Source organism: Acomys minous, assembly GCF_964271855.1.
Source record: "Acomys minous genome assembly, chromosome: 8".
Taxonomy (NCBI): Eukaryota; Metazoa; Chordata; class Mammalia; order Rodentia; family Muridae; genus Acomys; species Acomys minous.
In genome coordinates, this window is record NC_140489.1 from 69,322,163 (window position 1) to 69,341,938 (window position 19,776).

The 19,776-nt window shown below is 40.6% G+C and overlaps 1 protein-coding gene across 32 annotated transcripts in view; it reads right to left on the reverse strand.

Annotated features, from left to right (window-relative positions):
• Window positions 1-19,776, reverse strand: part of NRCAM (neuronal cell adhesion molecule) — a 269,027-nt gene that overhangs the window by 62,846 nt on the left and 186,405 nt on the right. For 17 of the 32 annotated variants that reach the window (XM_084793751.1, XM_084793730.1, XM_084793758.1 and 14 more), the window contains 7 exons: window positions 14,076-14,277; window positions 11,840-11,857; window positions 9,364-9,469; window positions 7,268-7,464; window positions 6,070-6,192; window positions 807-977; window positions 268-324 (listed from right to left, as the gene is read on the reverse strand). In XM_084793751.1, coding sequence (XP_084649877.1) covers window positions 268-324; window positions 807-977; window positions 6,070-6,192; window positions 7,268-7,464; window positions 9,364-9,469; window positions 11,840-11,857; window positions 14,076-14,181 — 778 coding nt within the window. In that variant the 5' untranslated portion in view covers window positions 14,182-14,277. The remainder of the gene's footprint in view (window positions 1-267; window positions 325-806; window positions 978-6,069; window positions 6,193-7,267; window positions 7,465-9,363; window positions 9,470-11,839; window positions 11,858-14,075; window positions 14,278-19,776) is intronic. The other 15 variants (XM_084793731.1, XM_084793759.1, XM_084793747.1 and 12 more) reach the window with 3 other exon arrangements.

A 19,776-nucleotide genomic window follows, 5' to 3' on the forward strand; every position in this document is an offset into this window, starting at 1 on the left:
ATGACAGATTTTTTTCCTAAAGCATACGAAATGGTTTACATGAAATTTTATAACAAGTTTAATTATACATACATAATGGAAATGTTTTAGTGACATGCTTGAAAGTTTATAGCTAAATTTCTTAAGAAACACACACTGATACAGTGATATTAAACACGTAACTAGAAATTTCATAAAGAAACAAGGTTAAATAGCCATGAAGGTGAAGTTAGCGAACTAAAGTCTACAATGAAGGGGAGAATATCAGTTACAACCACTGGCACTCACCACCATAAAACTCAGTGTCACTCAAATTAGCAGCTATAGTGTCATTCAGTTCATCCACTGAAATAAACAGAATATCGTGAAGAGGGCACAAAAGTAGGGGAGAAGGGTTCAAAAGCCATTGGGCAACAAAAACAAATGTACACAGCCACGCTAAGCGCTACTCCTTCCAGGTAAATATAGTGCTTGGCATCATACTGGCTAACTCATTAATTCACTCAACCACCCCCAACTACAACTTGAACAACAGGATAAATGCCAATAAAAGGCATTGTGGGGCATAATGCATATGCCAATGCTCAGAACACCATAGAGTCAGGAGGTTGCCAGAAGAACAGGAATGGCAATCAGTGAAGAAGGTAAAATACAGTATTTAGGGTTTGCATGCTTTTTCTAACACTAGTGCCTTAGTGATCCCTTGCAGGAATTTTCCTGATCATTGGATTGGTTTACCTCTGAGTCGTAACTGTGTTTAATTGTTACTAATTTGATTCACATAATATAAACACCATTAAAGAAGACCCAGGAGGCTGAGCTCTTACCTGAAATCACCTTCAAAGAAATAGGTTGTTTCTGTTGTATGGTTTGAGTGTGATTAAATCTGGCATAGCAGATATAGTCTTCACGGGTGTCCTCTGGGAGGACATTGGAGAAATAAAGGTCTCCATTCAGGCCTTGGGAAACCCGCTCACTCTGTGGAAGTCTTTGAAAGGCTGGAGGAAGACAGACAGACACTCAGATCATTCCATCATAGTTATTATTCTCCACATTAGCAGGACAAGCTACTACTACCTCTGTGAACTCCACCTGAAAGATACACATAGGATGTTTTGTTGCTGTGGTGGTTATTGTTGGTGGTGTTGGTGGTGTTGGTGGTGGTGGTGATGGTGATGGTGGTGGTTTGTTTTATTTTAAGATAGGAGATACACTGATTCTCCCCTGCACTCGTCCAATCCTAATTTCTGGAAGCATGGACCATAAATGGGACTAGAGCCACGAAGTGAAATGTTTTATTTTGAAAGTAGAAACAAATAAAAGTGCTTGCATATGCACACAGGTTTGCATATTTCCTAGTATCTAAATTGGTCTAAGAGTGCATACATCTTAGAAAGCATACCAGTTACATGTTATCACAAATTAGGCTATCAGCAGGAACACAAGGACAATAGCCCCACCCAAAGATTGGGCACTGGTCCATAGTTTCAATATTAAACAAAGAGTGTGTCCTTTCTCCAGGAGCTCCCATTGTAGTACAATGAGATGGCCATTATGCATACACACAATGAGTAAAAGATGGGCTGTGTCACAAGATGAGGTGTTCATGAGGTGCAGGAAACCAGTTTCCAACACAACTGTGCCCTTTCAGGACCAGGTAAGGAGCTAGCCTTAGGCTTGGAGAGGTCATTTCTTATATGGCTGAGGGATGCAGAGGGAGGAGCCACTGATCTGTGTATGGTGTTATACTTAACCATCAGAAAACTCCCTGAAGCTCCTGACTCTGTTCCCAGAAGCTGAAGTGTAATTTCTTCAGCTCCCAAGTGAGAGGGACATGTAAAAGTAGCACACCCTTGCAACATCAATCTGGCTTTTCTTCAGCCTGAGTCAGGGTATATGTGTTCTTCCTGCAGCAGGTACCTGACCTAATGTTTCACAAAATGCAAAATTGTAGTTAAAACCTCTGGGGTCAGAGTTGAAAGCACACCACTGGTTAACTATGCTACTCAAATTCCCATCAAGGAGGTTTATAACTTTATAATGTTAGGACGTTAATCCTCTTGGATAGGAATGTTGAGGAAAAGAAAATACACTGAGAACCAGGCAAGGTGATGCATGCCTGAAACCCAAGCTATCTGGAAGGCTGAGGGGGCAGGACTACAAGTCAAGGCAAGTCTGTGCTATATAGCAAGTTCAACATCAACTTGGGCTACACAGTGAGACCCTGTTTCAGAAAAACATGCATTTATTAAATGAACCCGAGGCACCAAAGACGTGTATTTACTGTCTTTTGTTTCTCCTGTTTGATTGAATGACTAATGGATGCGGGTATCTCAAGTGTAAGATAACTAAATGTTTTGATTTGCATTTCTCTGATGACTAGAGATGTTGAGCATTTCTTTAAGTGTGTCTCAGCCATTTGATATTCCTCTGTTGAGAATTCTCTGTTTAATTCTGAGCCCCATTTCTCAATTGGGTTATTTGGTTTGGTGGTGTTTAATTTCTTGAGTTCTTTATAAAGTTTGAATATTAGACCTTTGTCAGATGCAGGGTTGGTGAAGATTATTTCCCAGTTTGTAGGCTGTCGCTTTGTTCTTTTGACAGTGTCTCCTGCCCTACAGAAGCTTCTCAGCCTCATGAGGTGCCATTTATTAATTGTTGACCTTAAGGCCTGGGCTGTTTGTGTTCTGTTCAGGAAGTTGTCTCCTGTGCCAATGTGTTCCAGGCTCTTCCCCACTTTTTCTTCTAACTGATTTAGTGTCTCTGGTTTTATATTGAGGTCTTTAATCCATTTGGACTTGAGTTTTGTGCATGGTGACAAGTATGGGTCCAATTGCATTTTTCTACATGTAGAAATCCAGTTAGACCAGCACCATTTGTTGAAGATGCTGTCCTTTTCCCATTGAATAGATTTGGCTTCTTTGTCAAAAATCAGGTGACTATATGTGTGTGGATTCATATCTGGGTCTTCAATTAGATTCCATTGATCAACCAGCCTATTGCTGTGCCAGTACCATGCTGTTTTAATTACTGTTGCTCTATAGTACAGCTTGAGATCAGGTATGGAGATTCCTCCTGAGGATCTTTTATTGTATAAGATTGTTTTAGCTATTCTGGGCTTTTTGTTTTTCCATGAAAAGTTACACCCATCAGAATGGCTAAAGTCAAACATTCAAGTGACAACACATGCTGGCGAGGATGTGAAGAAAGAGGAACACTCCTTCATTGCTGGTGGGAATGCAAACTAGTACAGCCACTTTGGAAAGCTATCTGGTGCTATCTCAGAAAACTGGGAATAGGGCTTCCTCAAGACCCAGCTATTCCACTCCTAGGAATATACCCAGAAGATGCTCCAGCACACAACAAGAAAATTTGCTCAACCATGTTCATAGCAGCCTTATTCATAATTGCCAGAACATGGAAACAGCCTAAGTGCCCCTCAATAGAAGAATGGATAAAGAAACTGTGGTACATTTACACTATGGAATACTACTCAGCTATTAAAAACAAGGAATTCCCAAAATTTGTGGACAAATGGATTGAACTAGAAATGATCATAATGAATGAGCTAACCCAGAAGCAGAAAGACTCAAATGGTATATACTCACTTATAACTGGACACTAGCCCAAGGGACAGGTCCCATGAAAGTCTGCACCTACCAGGAAACTGGGATAGAGGTGAGGACATCCTATTGAGACTCTAGGTGAGAAAAATATAGGGGATAGGCAAGTAGGTGGATCCAGAGGGTCCTAGAAACCTATAAGAGGAACATTATGATGGGTAGATCTGAGCCCAGGGGTTCTGCTTGATCTAAGGTACCAACCAAGGACAAAATGTGCAGTCATCATCAAACCCCTACCCAGATCTAGCCAAGGGACAGAACATTCTCCACAGTTAAGTGGAGACTGGGGACTGACTCTCACAGGATCTCTGGTACCCCATATTTGGCCATGTCTCTTTGTTGGGGAGGCCCAATGGCACTTGGAGGAAGGATAGCGGACTACCAAGAAGAGACTTGATACCCTAGCACCATAATCAGGGGGAGGAGGTCCCCCACAGCCACAGTCATAGGGAAGGGGGATTGGGGTGAAAGTGGGAGAGAGGGAGGAATGGGAGGATGCATGGGATGGGATAGAAAATGAGATGTAATATGAATTATTTTATTTTTCAATAAAAATGTGTTCTTAAAAAAAAGATAACAAAATGTTAATAGTGGGGTGTGAGTTTGCCCTTTGAGTTTCTTTGTATTACACTTGAAGAAAAGATATATAGATAGAATTTTTTATGATGAATAAAGTAAGAGTGCTACAAGGATTCAGTTTTTGCTGTTTGTTTGTGTTTTGAGACAGGGTTTGTTTCTGTTGCCTTGGCTGGCCTGAACTTGCATTGTAGACCGAGATGTGCTCAAACTCAGAGATCTGCCTACCTCTACCTCCCAGAGTGCTAGAATTACAGGCATGTGCCACCAGGCCCAGCTTAAGGATTCAGTTTTTCCTCATATTTCACATGCAAGCCCATTTGAAAGGTGATGGTTTACTGCCATTAAAAAAAATGTATGAAATCATACGTATTGCCAGCTGGACCATGCAGAAATGATTGGTTATGTACTCGGATTATTTGGGGAGTTTATATGTGACATATTTCTTTATTAAGCAGACAAGAAATCATTTCTGAATAAGAACAATTAGTGCATCTAATTTTGATGGTGATATTTGAAGAATGTTATTCTCAAAGCTATAAATCTTTCATATTGGATTTGTTGCTTATCTCTCAAAATTCATAACAGCTACCACATTAATAAAGGAAGCGTATATTTGCACATTTATTTGTTTTTCACTTCTTGCGACACTTTCTGGAGAGGTTTTATAAGTCAATAATGAACATTAAATATTTAGAGTCCAATTTTCTCTCCAGGGAGTTCTGCAGCCTGTGAATGAGGAAGAAGTCAGGTCTCTGAGAATAGGGTATCTTGTGCAAATCTTTTACTTGCAGTCCCACCATTCTCTTTCAATGTCACAGTGGTATCCTTGTTGCCAGATCCAATAGCCACTTCCCAGGCCTAATGGTATCTCTTAGCTGCCCTCAACAGTCATCATTATTTCCATAACCTGTGCTCCCCAACTGCTGGTCCACAGAACACAATCAATCAATCAATCTCTCTCTCTCTCTCTCTCTCTCTCTCTCTCTCTCTCTCTCTCTCCTCTGCTCTCTTCTTCATAGCTTTTCTTCTTCCTTGCTTTTGAGGTTTCAGGAGAGGATACTCTTTTTTTAAATCAGTTTTCAGTCTCTAAACTTTGTATTCATTCCCCCCATCCGTCCCTCTCCTCATGTTCCTACCTCTTTCCCCCCACCCTACCCACCCCCATGGAGGCTGTACCCTTAGAATACATCCAGAGTCTGAATACTCTACTGCAGCCTCCCACGTTCAAGCCCCTCTCTACTTTTCTTTTGCCCTCCCTACTCTCTACACATGAGTAGAAATGTTACTAATTATTTTTTACTTTTCACTAATTATTTTACTTCAGATAAATATACTCCCCCAAGATTTTCATATTTCATTCAGAGGGAATAAAAGTCTTTCTATTAAGTCCCTGATACTGCTCACATCCTCCTTCCTCTTGGTTCTTTCAATATGGCTGCTTTTTCTGTTGGTTTTAACCCTTGGGATGCACGTCCCTAGGGCTTACCCCGGTGCTCCCTTTCCACACAGATATGCAGGCCACTGCTTTCCCTTCTTACTCCAACCCATTAGCACTTGGCCTACATCTCTGGTTTCTTTTCTTCCATAAAATTTACTGTTGACTGATACAGATTTTCAAAATACATCTATTGTCTGCCTCTTTTCCTTCTCAGCTTTCCTCTGCTATCTAGAAGGCAAGCCCAGTGATGCAAGTGTTTTCTGGTGCTGTTGATATTTAGCAGTGCATGGTATGGCTAATGAAGTAACATGGCACTTGTTTCAGGAAGCCGCTACTTCTCTGAGCATCTATGGACCATCTACGAGCACTTTATGATTCATAAGAGGAGGCAAATTGTTATGACATGTAACTACAAGATAAATGAAGAAAACACTTAGTGTTAAGACTTACAATTATCCATCCAAAATATTATGGCTGGTGGTAATCCAATTGGAGGTCTACAGGGAAGTACCAATGACTGACCATTTCGAAGTATTATTGGTTCAAGTCTTTCTTTGGTCCACAAGGGCGACCCTGTTAAGCAAAAACCAAACACCTTTTGAGTTATTTCTTTACATAAAAATACAAAGAAGACAACAAAACAAAGAAAGGCATCCAAAAATTTTGGTGAAACTGGTAATTTAGAATTTATATATGTTAATGAGAGAATTACTATTAAATTAACTATTAGAGGTTTTTAAAAATACACTATAGTGGGAGAAGGAGAGGAAGTTTTCCTTTACTATCACTGGTAGTGTGACTCAAGCCACTACTCCATTGTTTAATAATTTACATTGATACATCAATAAGACATCATCTCTAATACAACCAAGTCCCCCCAAAAAGAATGGAAAAAATTAAGTGTCATCAGATTTGTTAAATAAGTAACTATATATATATTTGAATTTCATACAGTACTATATATGCACACTTACCTAAAAGACTGATAAATGAATATATATACTAGATTGATGTCAAAAGGTTATAAAATAGCATTTCAGAATAAGATGATTTTATATAATATATAACAAAAGAAAAATACTGACTCAAAGTTATTTCTATGAGTGAAAAGACTCATTATCTATTTTAATTTATTTATGTATAATTTTAAATATGTAATTTTAAATGTCTTCAAAATAACCACAACTACAAATGGCCACTGTTCTTTAAATACAATTTGTCTATTGAGAGGATTTTAGTACCAACAACCTCAAAAAAGGCCATCAGATTCCAGTGAAAATTTGAAACAAATGTTAAAAGATGTCACACAGTAGTTTGTGACCCATAGCATAAGAATATATTTTTATTTTATAATAAGCTACACTAGAAATAAATAGCTAAATCAATTTAGGGAATAAACACCTTTTTTAGCTTTAGTCTTTCATTCAGGACTTGGCTAAAGGACACAATGGATTGGCAAACACTGGGCTGAGGAGCTTGCTAGATATAATGGAAAATAGAGGGGAGATAAGACTTTCATGCTAGCCAAAGTGAGAATATTGGAAGAGATGCTCTTGCTTTCTTGTGGTCATATTTGGATAATGTGACAGATGATAAGTTTGGGAGCAGTCCTTTAAAGTGTCACGGTTAGCTGACAGGTCGCACTTACTAGATGGGCGGACAACAATGTTATTAGAGATAGCAGCCCCACGCTCGTTCCTTGCTGTGCACTGATAAACTCCCTCGTAGGTCTCCGCTTTCCCTTCAGTCATGATGTTGATGATGAGTGTTCCTGAGCCATGCTTCATGGTGACCAGAGGGTCTTTGTCTATGTCAAAATGAGTTCCATTACGAGTCCAGGAAAAGCTGTCCAACGCATCAAAGATTAAGCTCATTAAAGGTGTAGAAGAATGGATTTTAAAAAAGAGAATAGGATTATGCACCCCTTTAAAGTGCTAGGTTTTATGGAGTTCCAGGAATAATTATTAGATTTCAATATTTAGTGAAAGGTCCCCAGGCTTAAAAGATTATGCCAAATCACAACTCAGAATAAAGCGCTTTTTCTACATTTTGAGGCATATACTTTTTTAAAATCAGTGCGAATCTAACGCAAATTGCCTGCCACCTTTTTTCTAAGGGAAAAATGTTTTCAAGGCCCAATCTCTTACCCTTGTTAACATTTTTATTGTAAACTCCATTGTCCACACAGTTAAGCTGTCTGTATTGAACTGTGACAAGAAAGGCCTCCGTAAGTATTGTATTTTCTTTGAGTGGGAAGCTGATCCTATCTGTTTCAAGTTACAAAAGTACAAACCGGAGGCTGGAAGGAGCGTTAAAACTTTGAGGTGTTTCAAATCTTAGTTTTTACAAGTGGTAAATTCTACATAAGGTATACTTCACAATTTTTAAATTCTAGAAATAACTATATAACTTTTAGAAGACATACCAAATTGTCAAACCAAGACTCATTTTTCTCAGTTTAGTTATATAAAAGATGCCCTGCTATAATGCCACCATTGCTCATGTGATTAAATACTTCCTGATTAGTCACACCTGGTGCCAGTGTGGTGCTGCAGAGGCATACATGTCAAACTTCCCTGTGGCTTCCCACTTGGCTTTCATTCTTTACTGCTTATGCTTACAGTAGTGCTTGCAAAAGATAGAGCAGGAGGTGGTAGTGGCAGGCTATGCACATCTTGTGGACAGAAGACAAGGACACTGGAAAACATCCCATAGTGCACAGGACAGCTTCATTCTCACAGCAAAAATTCATCACCACTAACTACTGAGAAGGCCTGCCATACAAGTATGGCAGGCATTATTTAAGAATGGAGCTCAAGGGCACATTGAGGCCTGTTTGAAGGTGGTTTTCAGCAATTTGGTGAGGTTTCTGTTTTAGAGTAAAGCTTTGATAGAAATGTTGGAATATATAGGTATCTAGAACCAGGCAGGTTTTTCTTGGGTGCCAGTTCAATAAAAAGCTTATAATATATAAACTTGCAAATGAAATATCTAAAGCACTCATCCTTTGATTATTTATAAATTATTATACCTACGTACAATTTGACAGACATGAAATTTAATTGTTATAATGTAATAGTTATTATGTTTTAACAATACTCCACAAAATTCTTCATATCACTTGAGAAACTGAGGGCCATCCAGCCTGACTATCTATCCAGGTCCCTACTCAGAATAGGCAGCCCCAGCCAGCCTGCCTCTGGGTTGCTTAGCAACCTCTGAGATCATCACCTCCCACTGTCAAGTATATGCCAGCCATGCTTCAGCTGCACACCAGATAAAAAGGACCAGACATGTCACTGCACGCTTTCTCTCTCTCTGCCGCCCTGTGTCTGGGGCGCCCACCCGTTTCTTCCCCATCTCTCTCTCACTATCTCTGTCTCTGTCTCTCTCCACTCTCATGGTCCACTCAGGCCCTAACTCCTCCCCCTTTCTCTTCCCCCCAAGTAAATCTCTTCATATCAGATCTTTTGTATGGCATCTCTCTATACTTTTAAATATAATAGACCCGTTAAACACCTTTGAGTGCCTGAAATGAGCCAGGGAGTTGGTTAGATAAGCAAAAGACAAAACAGGAGCTGGCGTGGTGCAGCCGTTAATCCCAGTACTCGGAAGGCAAAGGCAGGTGGATCTCTGAGAGTTCGAGGCCAGCCTGGTCTATAAAGCAAGTCCAGGACAGCCAGGGCACACAGAGAAGCCCTGTCTTGGGAAACAAAAACTCTCAACAACAGGATGCAAGCTTACCTTGGAGGAGGTTTCCCTTTGGCCTCACATTGGATTACAATGTTCTCTCGAGGATCAATAATGTAGTCCTTTGGTGACTGTTGAGTGATGGTTGGAGGTTGAACCACTTAATTGTAAAAAAGAATAATGCAAAGAAATAAATGACTTATTACCATGAAAGCAACCACTTTTTCTATATTAATATCACTTGTTTTAGATTAAATGCATCACAGTTATTCGTAGTTATCGGTTGTAGCAGCAAATCCTCTTTAAGTTTTCAACTAAAACTCAGGTAAAGTTGGGAAGTCACGATACATCTTCCCTTTGGCAACATCACACACACTTACAAAGTCCATTTTTCCAGAAAGCCTGGGAAAATAGTTACTAACACAAATCTAGTATCCAAACATTGTTTTTCTGATGTAACAATGAGAAATTCGTGGTTCTTTCATTTCAAATGATGTCTGTCAATATGTTATGAAGTAGATTTGAATTTTTTTAGGATAGAGTCACTGACATAGTGCTCTTTAGGATGTTAATGGGGTAAATTAGTCTATCTTGGGGAAACATACTTTTGACAAACTCATATTTAAACGATTGTTAAATTGGAGCCTTGACAGGCTAATCAGACCCTGGAGGTAGCTGGATTAGGAATGAAGAGAAAACACCACTTTTTAGGTTAGTAATAAAATTGAAATTCTCTTTTCTATAGGACAATGATTCTGTGTGTTCTTCAAAATGCTACCTGGTCCTTCAGTGTGAAATTGTAAAGATAACTGTTTTGACCGAGAACAATTCAATCTGAGGAAAGTCAGTCTAGAGACCTTAAGCATGCTCCAAGTTGCTCAAAGACAACCATATGGCTTTTCCTGTGAGATCAGGATTCTTTCCTCTTAGATTAGGATTCTTATTTGAATGGGAGGGCACTTTAGAGGCTATCGATTTTAACCTGTTTGTTATTCAGAGAGGCAAATGTTTGACCAGGAAGGCACCAAGGAGAGACTAATTGTTGCCCAGCTTCCGCTTGGCCTGTGCTAAGCACAGCTTCAAGGGGAGCTACTGATGGTTTGCAACAAGGAACAATTTGCCCTTGCACTTCCAGATACCTTCCCATGGCCACACCTTGGGTTGGGGTGGAACCGTTAACCTGTAGTATGTAGAGGCCAAGCGTGTCTCTATATATCTCACAATGTATAGGGCAGTTTCCCAGACAGAGGCTTACCTGGTCCCCAGTGCAAACATGCTAGGGCACCTTTGGGACTGTGTAATGAAGTGACTCCGCTCCCAACTGTTTTCCCCTACCATTTGGACCCTCCTGTCTTTATCTTTAGCAATTTCCGATGCTAGCCAGCACCTTTGTCTAAAGGTTAATGACTCTGTTTGTTGGGAGACTTGAGCCTGTAAGCCCTCAGAGGGAAAGGAGGGTCAGAAGTCGACATGTCCTCTAAGTGTGGCTAGAAGCATTAGTAACACGCTTTGCCAACACTGGTGGTGCTTCAAGCATTCTAATTCGGGCCAGCTTCATTTTGGAGTGCTCAACCTTCACATACTGGGAGTACAGCATTTGGGATGATAAAAGGAATTCTTGAGGTTTTACATTGTAAAAACGGTGAACAGAGACATTGATAGAAAGAATTCTTAGGAGTGATGTAGTCCAGTGTTTTGGGGGTGGTAGGTGGGTGATGTGGAATAATACAGTGCCAGACAGGCAAATTTGGTGGTTTCAAATGCAAGTCTTCCTCCCTGTGCCTGCAGCTGTACCAGGAGTTTGCCATCTGGAGGTACCTTTTTGAATAATGCTTAGGTCCTATGGCAATTAACAAAAAGCCTTGTAGTAATAAGTGACTTACCAAGATTTCTGTTTTAGTCAACATCAAAGGAAAATGTCTGAAAATGGACCATCTTTTCACTGGATGATAAATGCTACCCAGCAGTCAGAAGAGGCAGAAATGTTTGCTAAAGGAAGCCTCCCAGGAACGAAGGGACTGAAGAGGTCTGCCTTCTGTGTATTTCAAGACAATCTTCTAACTTGCAGGGCTTTTCTACTTGAAACACCTAGGAACACTGTCCCACCCAGATCTGAAGGCTAAAGCCATAGAAGAGGGAGCTGAATGAGGCTTCTGTATGCACCCAGCTTCTAAACCTCTGCAAAAGAACTGTGCCTGTTCTAGTTGATGGCATTTAAAACAAAATAATTGTTCTCCCCCAGATATGTTCGAATTGTCTCATTGAGTTACATCAGAGAGGAATACAGCTTGGATGTTAGCAGAACAGCAGGCTGGCAAAAGGAGTATCAGAGTCTCTGCAATTCATGCAGGTTATACATTACATTTGTGCCTTAGCATTCAAATGAGGTGTTTGGCTAGAGTAAGCCACATGCTTAAAAAGCACTAATCACAAAAGATGATGGTGTTTGTTTGATTCACACTATTAATTCAAGAAACAAAGCCATGGTCACATTGTCACACCGCCTAGTAGTTTGTAGAGAGGCACTTACAGTCATCAAGAAGCTTTGCTTTTTTCCCCATCAGTATCAGCAGGTGAGTGGGCAAAGAAGATTAAAGAAAATCAGATGTTAGTAGTGAGAATGTTATTGCCCTAAGGACTAAAAAAAAGGGGGGGGGGTGGAGGGGGGGAAAGACGGGGCATTTTGTCTACTCATTTTGACCTAGGGAAAAAAAACCCATATTGTGAAAATTAAAATTATGACAATACAAGTGAAGCGAAGTGGTACTCGTGGTTTAGTCTGCCCCTGCAGCAGCTTCTCCCATCAGCATATGGAAAAACAAAGGCTATGCTGCATGGACAGGGCGAGCGGCGGGGTAGTGGTGGGGGCAAAGGGGGGGGGCGGGAGAAAGGCTCTTCCAGGTTAGAAATGGCTAATTCCATCCTATACACATGGTGCTGCACTGATAACTTGCTCAGTTTGAAAAGTAGATAAAATCCACAATTATTCTGAGTTGTCACATTCTGTGTAGTGTCTGATCTTATTATCCCAGACATGGTGATGCACGTGATAATGATACCTCACAATGGGACACCGTTGTTACAATGCTCCAAGTCAAATCCAACACGGATGCAAGATTTGCACATTTCTATGGTTACTCTGCAAGATGGCTTTATGCTATTAGCATATTTCTGCTTTGGATTTCTCAGTCACCCAGATTGCTGGGTCCTGTATATAGACAGGATCATTGTGTGCGCTGAAGAAAGGGTGTGTGGCACGAAAATGTGTTTGCATGCAATTTCAATCATTCTGCCGGGCTGCCTGTCATTACTACTTGCAAAGGTTAATGCAGGAGAGCCTAAGCTACCCGTGACTTTATTTTCATCATGGCTGTGCCTCTTCTCCATTAGCTGCCATAATTAAGTTAGCCCTAGGTGCCTGTTTCCTCTGATAGTTAGATTGAGCAGTCAGATTAAGGAGGAATACATTTAACACAACAGAGAACAAAGCATCTCTCTCCTTGCTTTTCCCTCTTTCCAGTGCATCCATCAGAGCAAAAGCTTACTTAAATATTCCTGCTCTAAGCAGGCAATTGCATATTTCAATTAAATATATCTACATATTTTAAATTAAAATCGTTGGATGAGTAACTTTTAAAATGCAAATGCTGTGTTTTGTGGCCCTTTAGTGGAGAGAAGCATGGTCCAGGAAACGTGCTGAGTGTGCAGGAACCCCGTCTCTTCTTCCCACTGAAGGTGGCAACCTCTGCAGCAGCACTTGGCTGATCCCAGGAAACAGCTATCTTCCTTGCACCTTAGAAAGCTTGCCAAACAGATGTTCTACTCGGGAAGCTAATGGCTCTAAAGAGGTCATGTAGATTGGGGATAAAGGGTAAATCAATTGTGAAGTACAGTCATTGTTCAGATTTGAAATTCTGTTTTCTGCTACAGGAACATATGCAGCTGGAAACCAATATTGTCTTTATCTCTATAAACAAAGCACTCAGGCTAGGGAGACTGTAATGTTAATTTTACTTTGGGGGGGGGGGAATAAGGGAGAGAAATGCAGTAGCCCCTGTTTGCCACTTCCTTTCAGTGACTTTGCAGGTCTTGTCTCAGCATCAAAATGTTGCACCTTTGGTGTTGATCAAATAGTTTAAGCCAAAAATCACTGTTTGCTAGGCGTGTTGATGACACGATTGCTCCTCCATCCTGATCACGTTTAGGATGCAAAATTAGAGAGTGAAATGAGTGTGTCTGTCTGAAGCAGGATAAACAAAGTATGAAGTATGGGTGATTTGGGGATTCAAAGGATCTGGAGTTGACTAGACTTTCCTCTAGTTTTTTTGTTTTGTTTTGTTTTGTTTTGTTTTGTTTTTCAGAGATGCCTTAGCAATGAGGGAAGAGGTGACACAATGAGGACAATAAGTGGGGGTTTACACCATCCGTGTAAAGTGGTTCACGTGGTCCTTCCACAAAGCTTTGCCCACTGGGAAGATTAGGGCAGCCTGTACCAGTTCCTTCTCAAGACCACTCCCACTGCTGTGAACAAAAGACACCTGAGGCAAAAAAAAGATAATAAAAGAGAGAACAGCCCAGCCAGACATTCCCATGGCCTTTCTCCAGTGCCTTTGTAAACACCAGGTGCTGAAGGTAAAAGCCAAATTAATTTTGATTAGCTTTTCGGTGTCACGCAGACACTTTCTTCATCAACACAGCTCAGGGTGATGGTAAATGCTGGGCGGTTTGGCCTCTTGGCCTAAGAGCTTTAAAGTGCTAATACTCACGATCAAGAGGTACGTCCAGAGCGCTAATCATCCTGCACAGGAAGAGGAGCAGGGGCACCCTCCCTGCAGATAACTGCTTCTTTTTCAGCATTATTTTAAGTGGCATCAGCTCTACTCCTGCTGAGACCCACACACGGAATTTCCTTTTCTTCTTTCACAGGAGATTTCTGCGCGACGTTTAAATAATTTCGCATGCAGGGAACTGAAAAAGGATGGGATAAGAAGAATAATTATAATGTATTAAAAGACAGAAATGAAGAGCGAAATGTGCAGCTCAGAAAAATCAGCCTTCTATTATACATGAATTCTAAAAAGGAGCTGAGTTTTAAATATTTAACCAGAGACTGGGATTAATCATTTATTCATAAATCTAAAATCAGTTCAGAAATATTTGTGGTGATGTCAAGCAGAATCTGTCCTGTTTCCTATTATTATGATTTTTCCATTTTAAATATTTGGGTTCAGGACCTCCGAAGGCAACCATGTTTTTGGAAAGCCTGGCTTTGAAGCCAGTTGGGAAGTGAGCACCCTGGGTCTTCAGAGGGTAGTGGCCTCTTCATTCTGAAGATGCTCACTGGGAGAGTTCCGAGCATCGCCACAAGTTTCCTCAAACCCTAAACATTGATGGAGCAGATGAACACTGACAAGTGAGGTCATCTTACCTACACTACAGATTCAGAGCCAGCTGAGCTCTGGGTTCCAGGCCCCCCTCTGCAGCCACTCTCCTCAACAGTGCTGATTAATTATTTTTTCTGGTCAAATATTGAGAGTCACCATATTAGTTCAAAACATCCTGTAATAGGTGTTGAACACCCTTAATGATCTGGACTGACTTATTCCACCAACTTCCTTCCACTTCCTCATAACTATTTTCTGGATGATTGCTTTCTGTTTTTCCTGGGTTAATCCTTCAATATGCCTTGAAATCGCCCACTTTCTTGTCTTACTTATGCCACCTCTCTACCTGGAAACCCTTATCCACCCTATTTGCTTCCTAAAGTCCTACTTGTTTTTCATAAGTCACTTAAGCGGTCCTTTCCAAGAAATGTCAGTTGATCATTCCAGCATCACTTCCGAATTCCTAAAATTTCTCATTTTACACATAATGTTCCTATATTATTGTGTGCATATTTGTATGTAACATGATCTCAGCACCTGGGGGTCTGACACAGGAGGATGGTTGGGAGTTCAAGGCCATCTAGTGCTATATAGTGAGTCCAAGTTCTTCTTGGGCTACAAGTGAAACTTTGTCTCAAAATAAACAAGTAAAGCCATAAGAACGAAGGAAGGAAGGAAGGAAGGAAGGAAGGAAGGAAGGAAGGAAGGAAATAGGCTATGTGAGCTGTCCTGTCACACAGTGTAGAGGAGCACCACACTGAAAGCCTGAGCCTAGCCATAGAGACAGATGTCTGTGCTAACTGGAAAGAGAAGTTCAATGTGTCTTCTCAGGAAGGAAAAGCATCCATAAGCAATGGCTCCCATATGTGGGCAATAGGGAATAACACTATTAGAACCTACAGTGGCTTCAGCAGCCTTAATTATATGTGTAACTTTTCTTATTTAAGTGGTCATGCATTTCCATAATAGCCATCTTTTCCACCAAACTACATTTCTGCAGGCTAGAAGCTGAACCTCTCCTACTCCCCACTGTATTTCTGTAGCCTGCTTGGAACATGGAAGGAAGCAAATAAATATTTCTAGTAATATAATGAATGAATGAATGAATGAATGAATGAATGAAAAAAAAGAACAAAAAAGAGCTTTAAGGCCCTTGAAATGACTGTATTTAGGTAGCTTGGCCATAGTATAACCCAGGCTATATTTATACCATAACATGCAGTTTTCAGATGGAATCTAGTCATCATAACCAAATCAACTGTAATAACAGCTCAGTACATAGGATAAAGCACAAACATGTAAAAATGTGGATAACATGTGTTTCACTAGCAACAGAATTTTGATTTAAGTTTAGTTTTGGTGGACTTATTACAAAACAGATAAAAGAAAAAACCAGCTGAACTTAGGTATTCTGCTCAACAAATACTATTTTGTGACTCAAACATTCACACTGTGTGGTCTGAGACGCAGAAAATCTGTCTTTTAGTCCGTTATAAACATTTGTCTCTAGGAAGCATGGAGAGGCAGGTAGAGAAGCTTGTTAAAGCATTTCTGACCAAGATTTAAAGCTCCCCATCTTTCTGTGTGCACAGCCCATATCTCTACCACACAATCACACTTTCTTAGGTCACCTCACATCCGTCTGTTTTATTGCTAATTCTAATTCAACAAAAGCCTCAGGGAAAATACGAATAAAAGGCACAAAAGGGTACGAAAGCAAGTAGATCTTACATACAACATATACTGAGGTAAAACAGCAAAGTTAAAGTCTGGAATGCATACTAGATGCCTGCCTGTTCATGAATCACGTTAATTAAGTCTATTAGATTTATGTGCTCAGCCCTCTAAACAGGTTCTAGAAAACTCAAATACGTCCCCAAACCTGTACCATACAGCACAATGCCTGTGGGATCTTAAATATCTACACACAGTTTCTAAGTTCTTCATCTGTTACATATTTTGACTAATGTCTTAAGTGCTCATTCTCCCCAAACAGAGACAATGAGACAAGCACCATATAGTATGAGGCATCACTCAACTATCTTTAGCCTTCCAAAGTATACATGGAATTAATAAACTGCACATAAAATCAGTGTACACTATAAAGAAAAAACCTCAAGTTTTAGAAAAAATAAAGTACTTACTTAAGAGGCATGAACAACTAAATCTTCACACTACTGGGAGATTCGGAACTATAATACTGGAAAACACGCTCTCTTCTCAAGGCTGAAGGGAAATTGCACTATCACCCACAAGATATCTCCAGTGCATATTCTCTTAGGGCAGGGCCAAGCAATGGTCCAACCCATCCTTGACTCCCACCGGAAAAAAAAATCACCCACTCCTTCTACATAAGCCCTCAAAGGGGACATGCCAAGCACTCAAGGTCAGCATTACGTCTCCAGCACTCAATCAAACTGAAAATCAAACAGAGCTCCAGAAAACAGAGCTTTCCTCCAATGAAAGGAATATGTTCTGAATTTTTCTCAAAGAAAAACTCCTGCATTGCTCTCCTAACCAGGAGCCCCCTGCTTTCTACTTTACACTGAGAGATGACAGAGTTGCAGAACAAAACTAAATTCTCTGTGTGATTAGATAAAAAAGAATAAAATCCCAATGTGAAAAAAATAATATACCAGTTACACACATGTCAGCTTGAAATTTTCAAAAAGTATTTACTATTAGACATTGTAAAACATGTAAAGATCATTGTATGCTCTGATGAGTTACCTTGGTATTTAAAATCATCTATGCTGTTAAAATTATCAACTATATATTTTTAGAGTTGATAAAAATGTATTAATATCAAGTTTTGACAAAAGATGCATGCAAAACCTGTCCTGTGGCTTACTTAAAACGTCTTTGTTTTTAGAAGGAAAATAAAACCTTGTTTTTCTCTCAAATGAGAACTGAAGTCATTTTAATTGTTAAAAGTCATCTCTCAGCAGAACAGGAAGGCACTTTTCTTCTGTGCTTTTTGAGGTTTTCTGTGTCCAGCATGGGGAGAGGGGAGGTCAAAGCTGAGTGCACACAGCGATTTACATTCTCCAAGCCAGTGAACAACACAGCGATATACCTGGACCCCATGACACACCAGTTATTGCCAGTGATAGCACGTCAGCAGCTGGCCTTTCTGGCTGCACAACCCCTGGATGTGGCATTATCCTGACGGATTTCCAGTGTCCAACTCAGGCATAGTCTGTAAGGAATAAGCATGTGACTGTCACCCCTAGCTGTTCCTGTGCTTTTCACAGATTTGTATCTGAGGCCATGGAGAGAAGATTAGAGACAAATCCTCTACAAAGTCACAGTCACATCAGTATGACTGCAGGTCACACAAAGAGAGCTAAGAAAAGCCCGTCTGAGGTATGGACCGCATAGACTTTTAGGATCTCTACAAACAGCCAGGCTAGCTGTGTGAGGCTTTAAGGAAATGTTTCTACTTTCCTTCATGTCAAGAGAATCTCACAGTATGGCTTCTACAAATAATCAATAACTATGGTGAAACAATATCTAAGGAAAGATAAACAATAACAGGTGTCTTAGTTAGGGTTTCTATTGCTGTAAAGAAACTCAATGTCCAGAAAGCAAGTTGAGGAGAAAGGGGATTATTTGGGTTACCCTTCCAAATTGCTCTTTATCATCGAAGAAAGTCAGGAGAGGAGGTAAAAACAGGACAGGAACTTGGAGGCAGGAGCTTATACAGAGAGCATGTATGAGGTGCAGCTTACTGACTTGTTTCCCATGCCTTCCTCACCCTGCTTTCTCATGGACTCCAGGACTTCCAGCCCAGGAAGGGCACCACCCACAAGGGGTCTCCCCCCCCCCCATCAATAACCAATTAAGACAATGTTTGATAGCTGGATCTCATGGAGGCATTTTCTCAATCAAGGTTCTGTCTATTCAGATAACTGTTTGTGTGTCAAGCTGACATAAGACCAGCTAGCACAACCAGTGACAGTGTATCCTAATTAAAGCTCAAAATCTGCATTCCTCAAAGTACTGTAACTGACCATCTTATCTGATATGTTTTTAAAACTAGAGAAAATAGAAAAGCGTTTAACAGGCAAGGGGAGAAAATTCCTAATCACAATGGCTACTGTTCTAGTTTGCTGTCTGTTTCTATTTCTGATTTCTGGCCAAATCACCCCAGGGAAGTAAAGGATTTGTTAGGCTTATACTTCCAAATAACAATCAACCATCAAGGGAAGTCAGGGCAGCAACTCCACGGAGGCAGAAGTTGCGGATGGAAGCTGCTTGCTGACCTGCTCACTCCCTGGCTCATGCTCAGTTAGCTCTCTTTGCTACATGCTCACTCCCTGGCTCATGCTCAGTTAGCTCTCTTGTAGAGCCCAAAGTCACCTGCCTAGGGATGGTACCACCCACTGTGGGTTGGACTAGTATGGGAGTCATACTAATCAGCAGTCAAGGTAAATCCCTTCCACACATGGCAATAGGCCTATCAGACCTGGACGATTCAAAACTGAGGCTGCCTGAGATGACTCTAAACTGTCAAATAGACAGCTGAAGCTGTCTAGGACAGCTATATTATTACGTGCTTCTTTGTTAGGAATCCCACTTCGGCTCCTCCCTACAGGAAGTTATCCTGTCTTCCCAGCAATTCCCCAAAGTAAGTTCTATGGCTGATGACAAGATGGCTCAGTGGTAAAATGTAGGTGTTGCTGAGCCCAACAACCAGGGTTTAATTCCCAGAACCCACATGGTAGAAGGAAGGACCCACAAACTGTCCTCATAACTTTTACACATATGCCATCTTATAATCAACGTCTCTCCCCAACACAATAATTGTACTTAAAATTTAAAACAAATTTTAGCATCCTACTCACTGATAAGGACTCATCAATGCAGGCTTGTAGTTATCTGCTGAGGACACACACACACACACACACACACACACACACACACACACACACTGACCTAGGTAGCTGGTTCTTATATAAAGTTTTGCTGCTTCTATTCATTTTACTCTGTCATATCCTGCAAGAACCCAGCATCTCTCCTTCAACATCCATCCCCTCTGTAGCTAACCCATATACAAGCACAGCTATCAAACTTTGTCCTT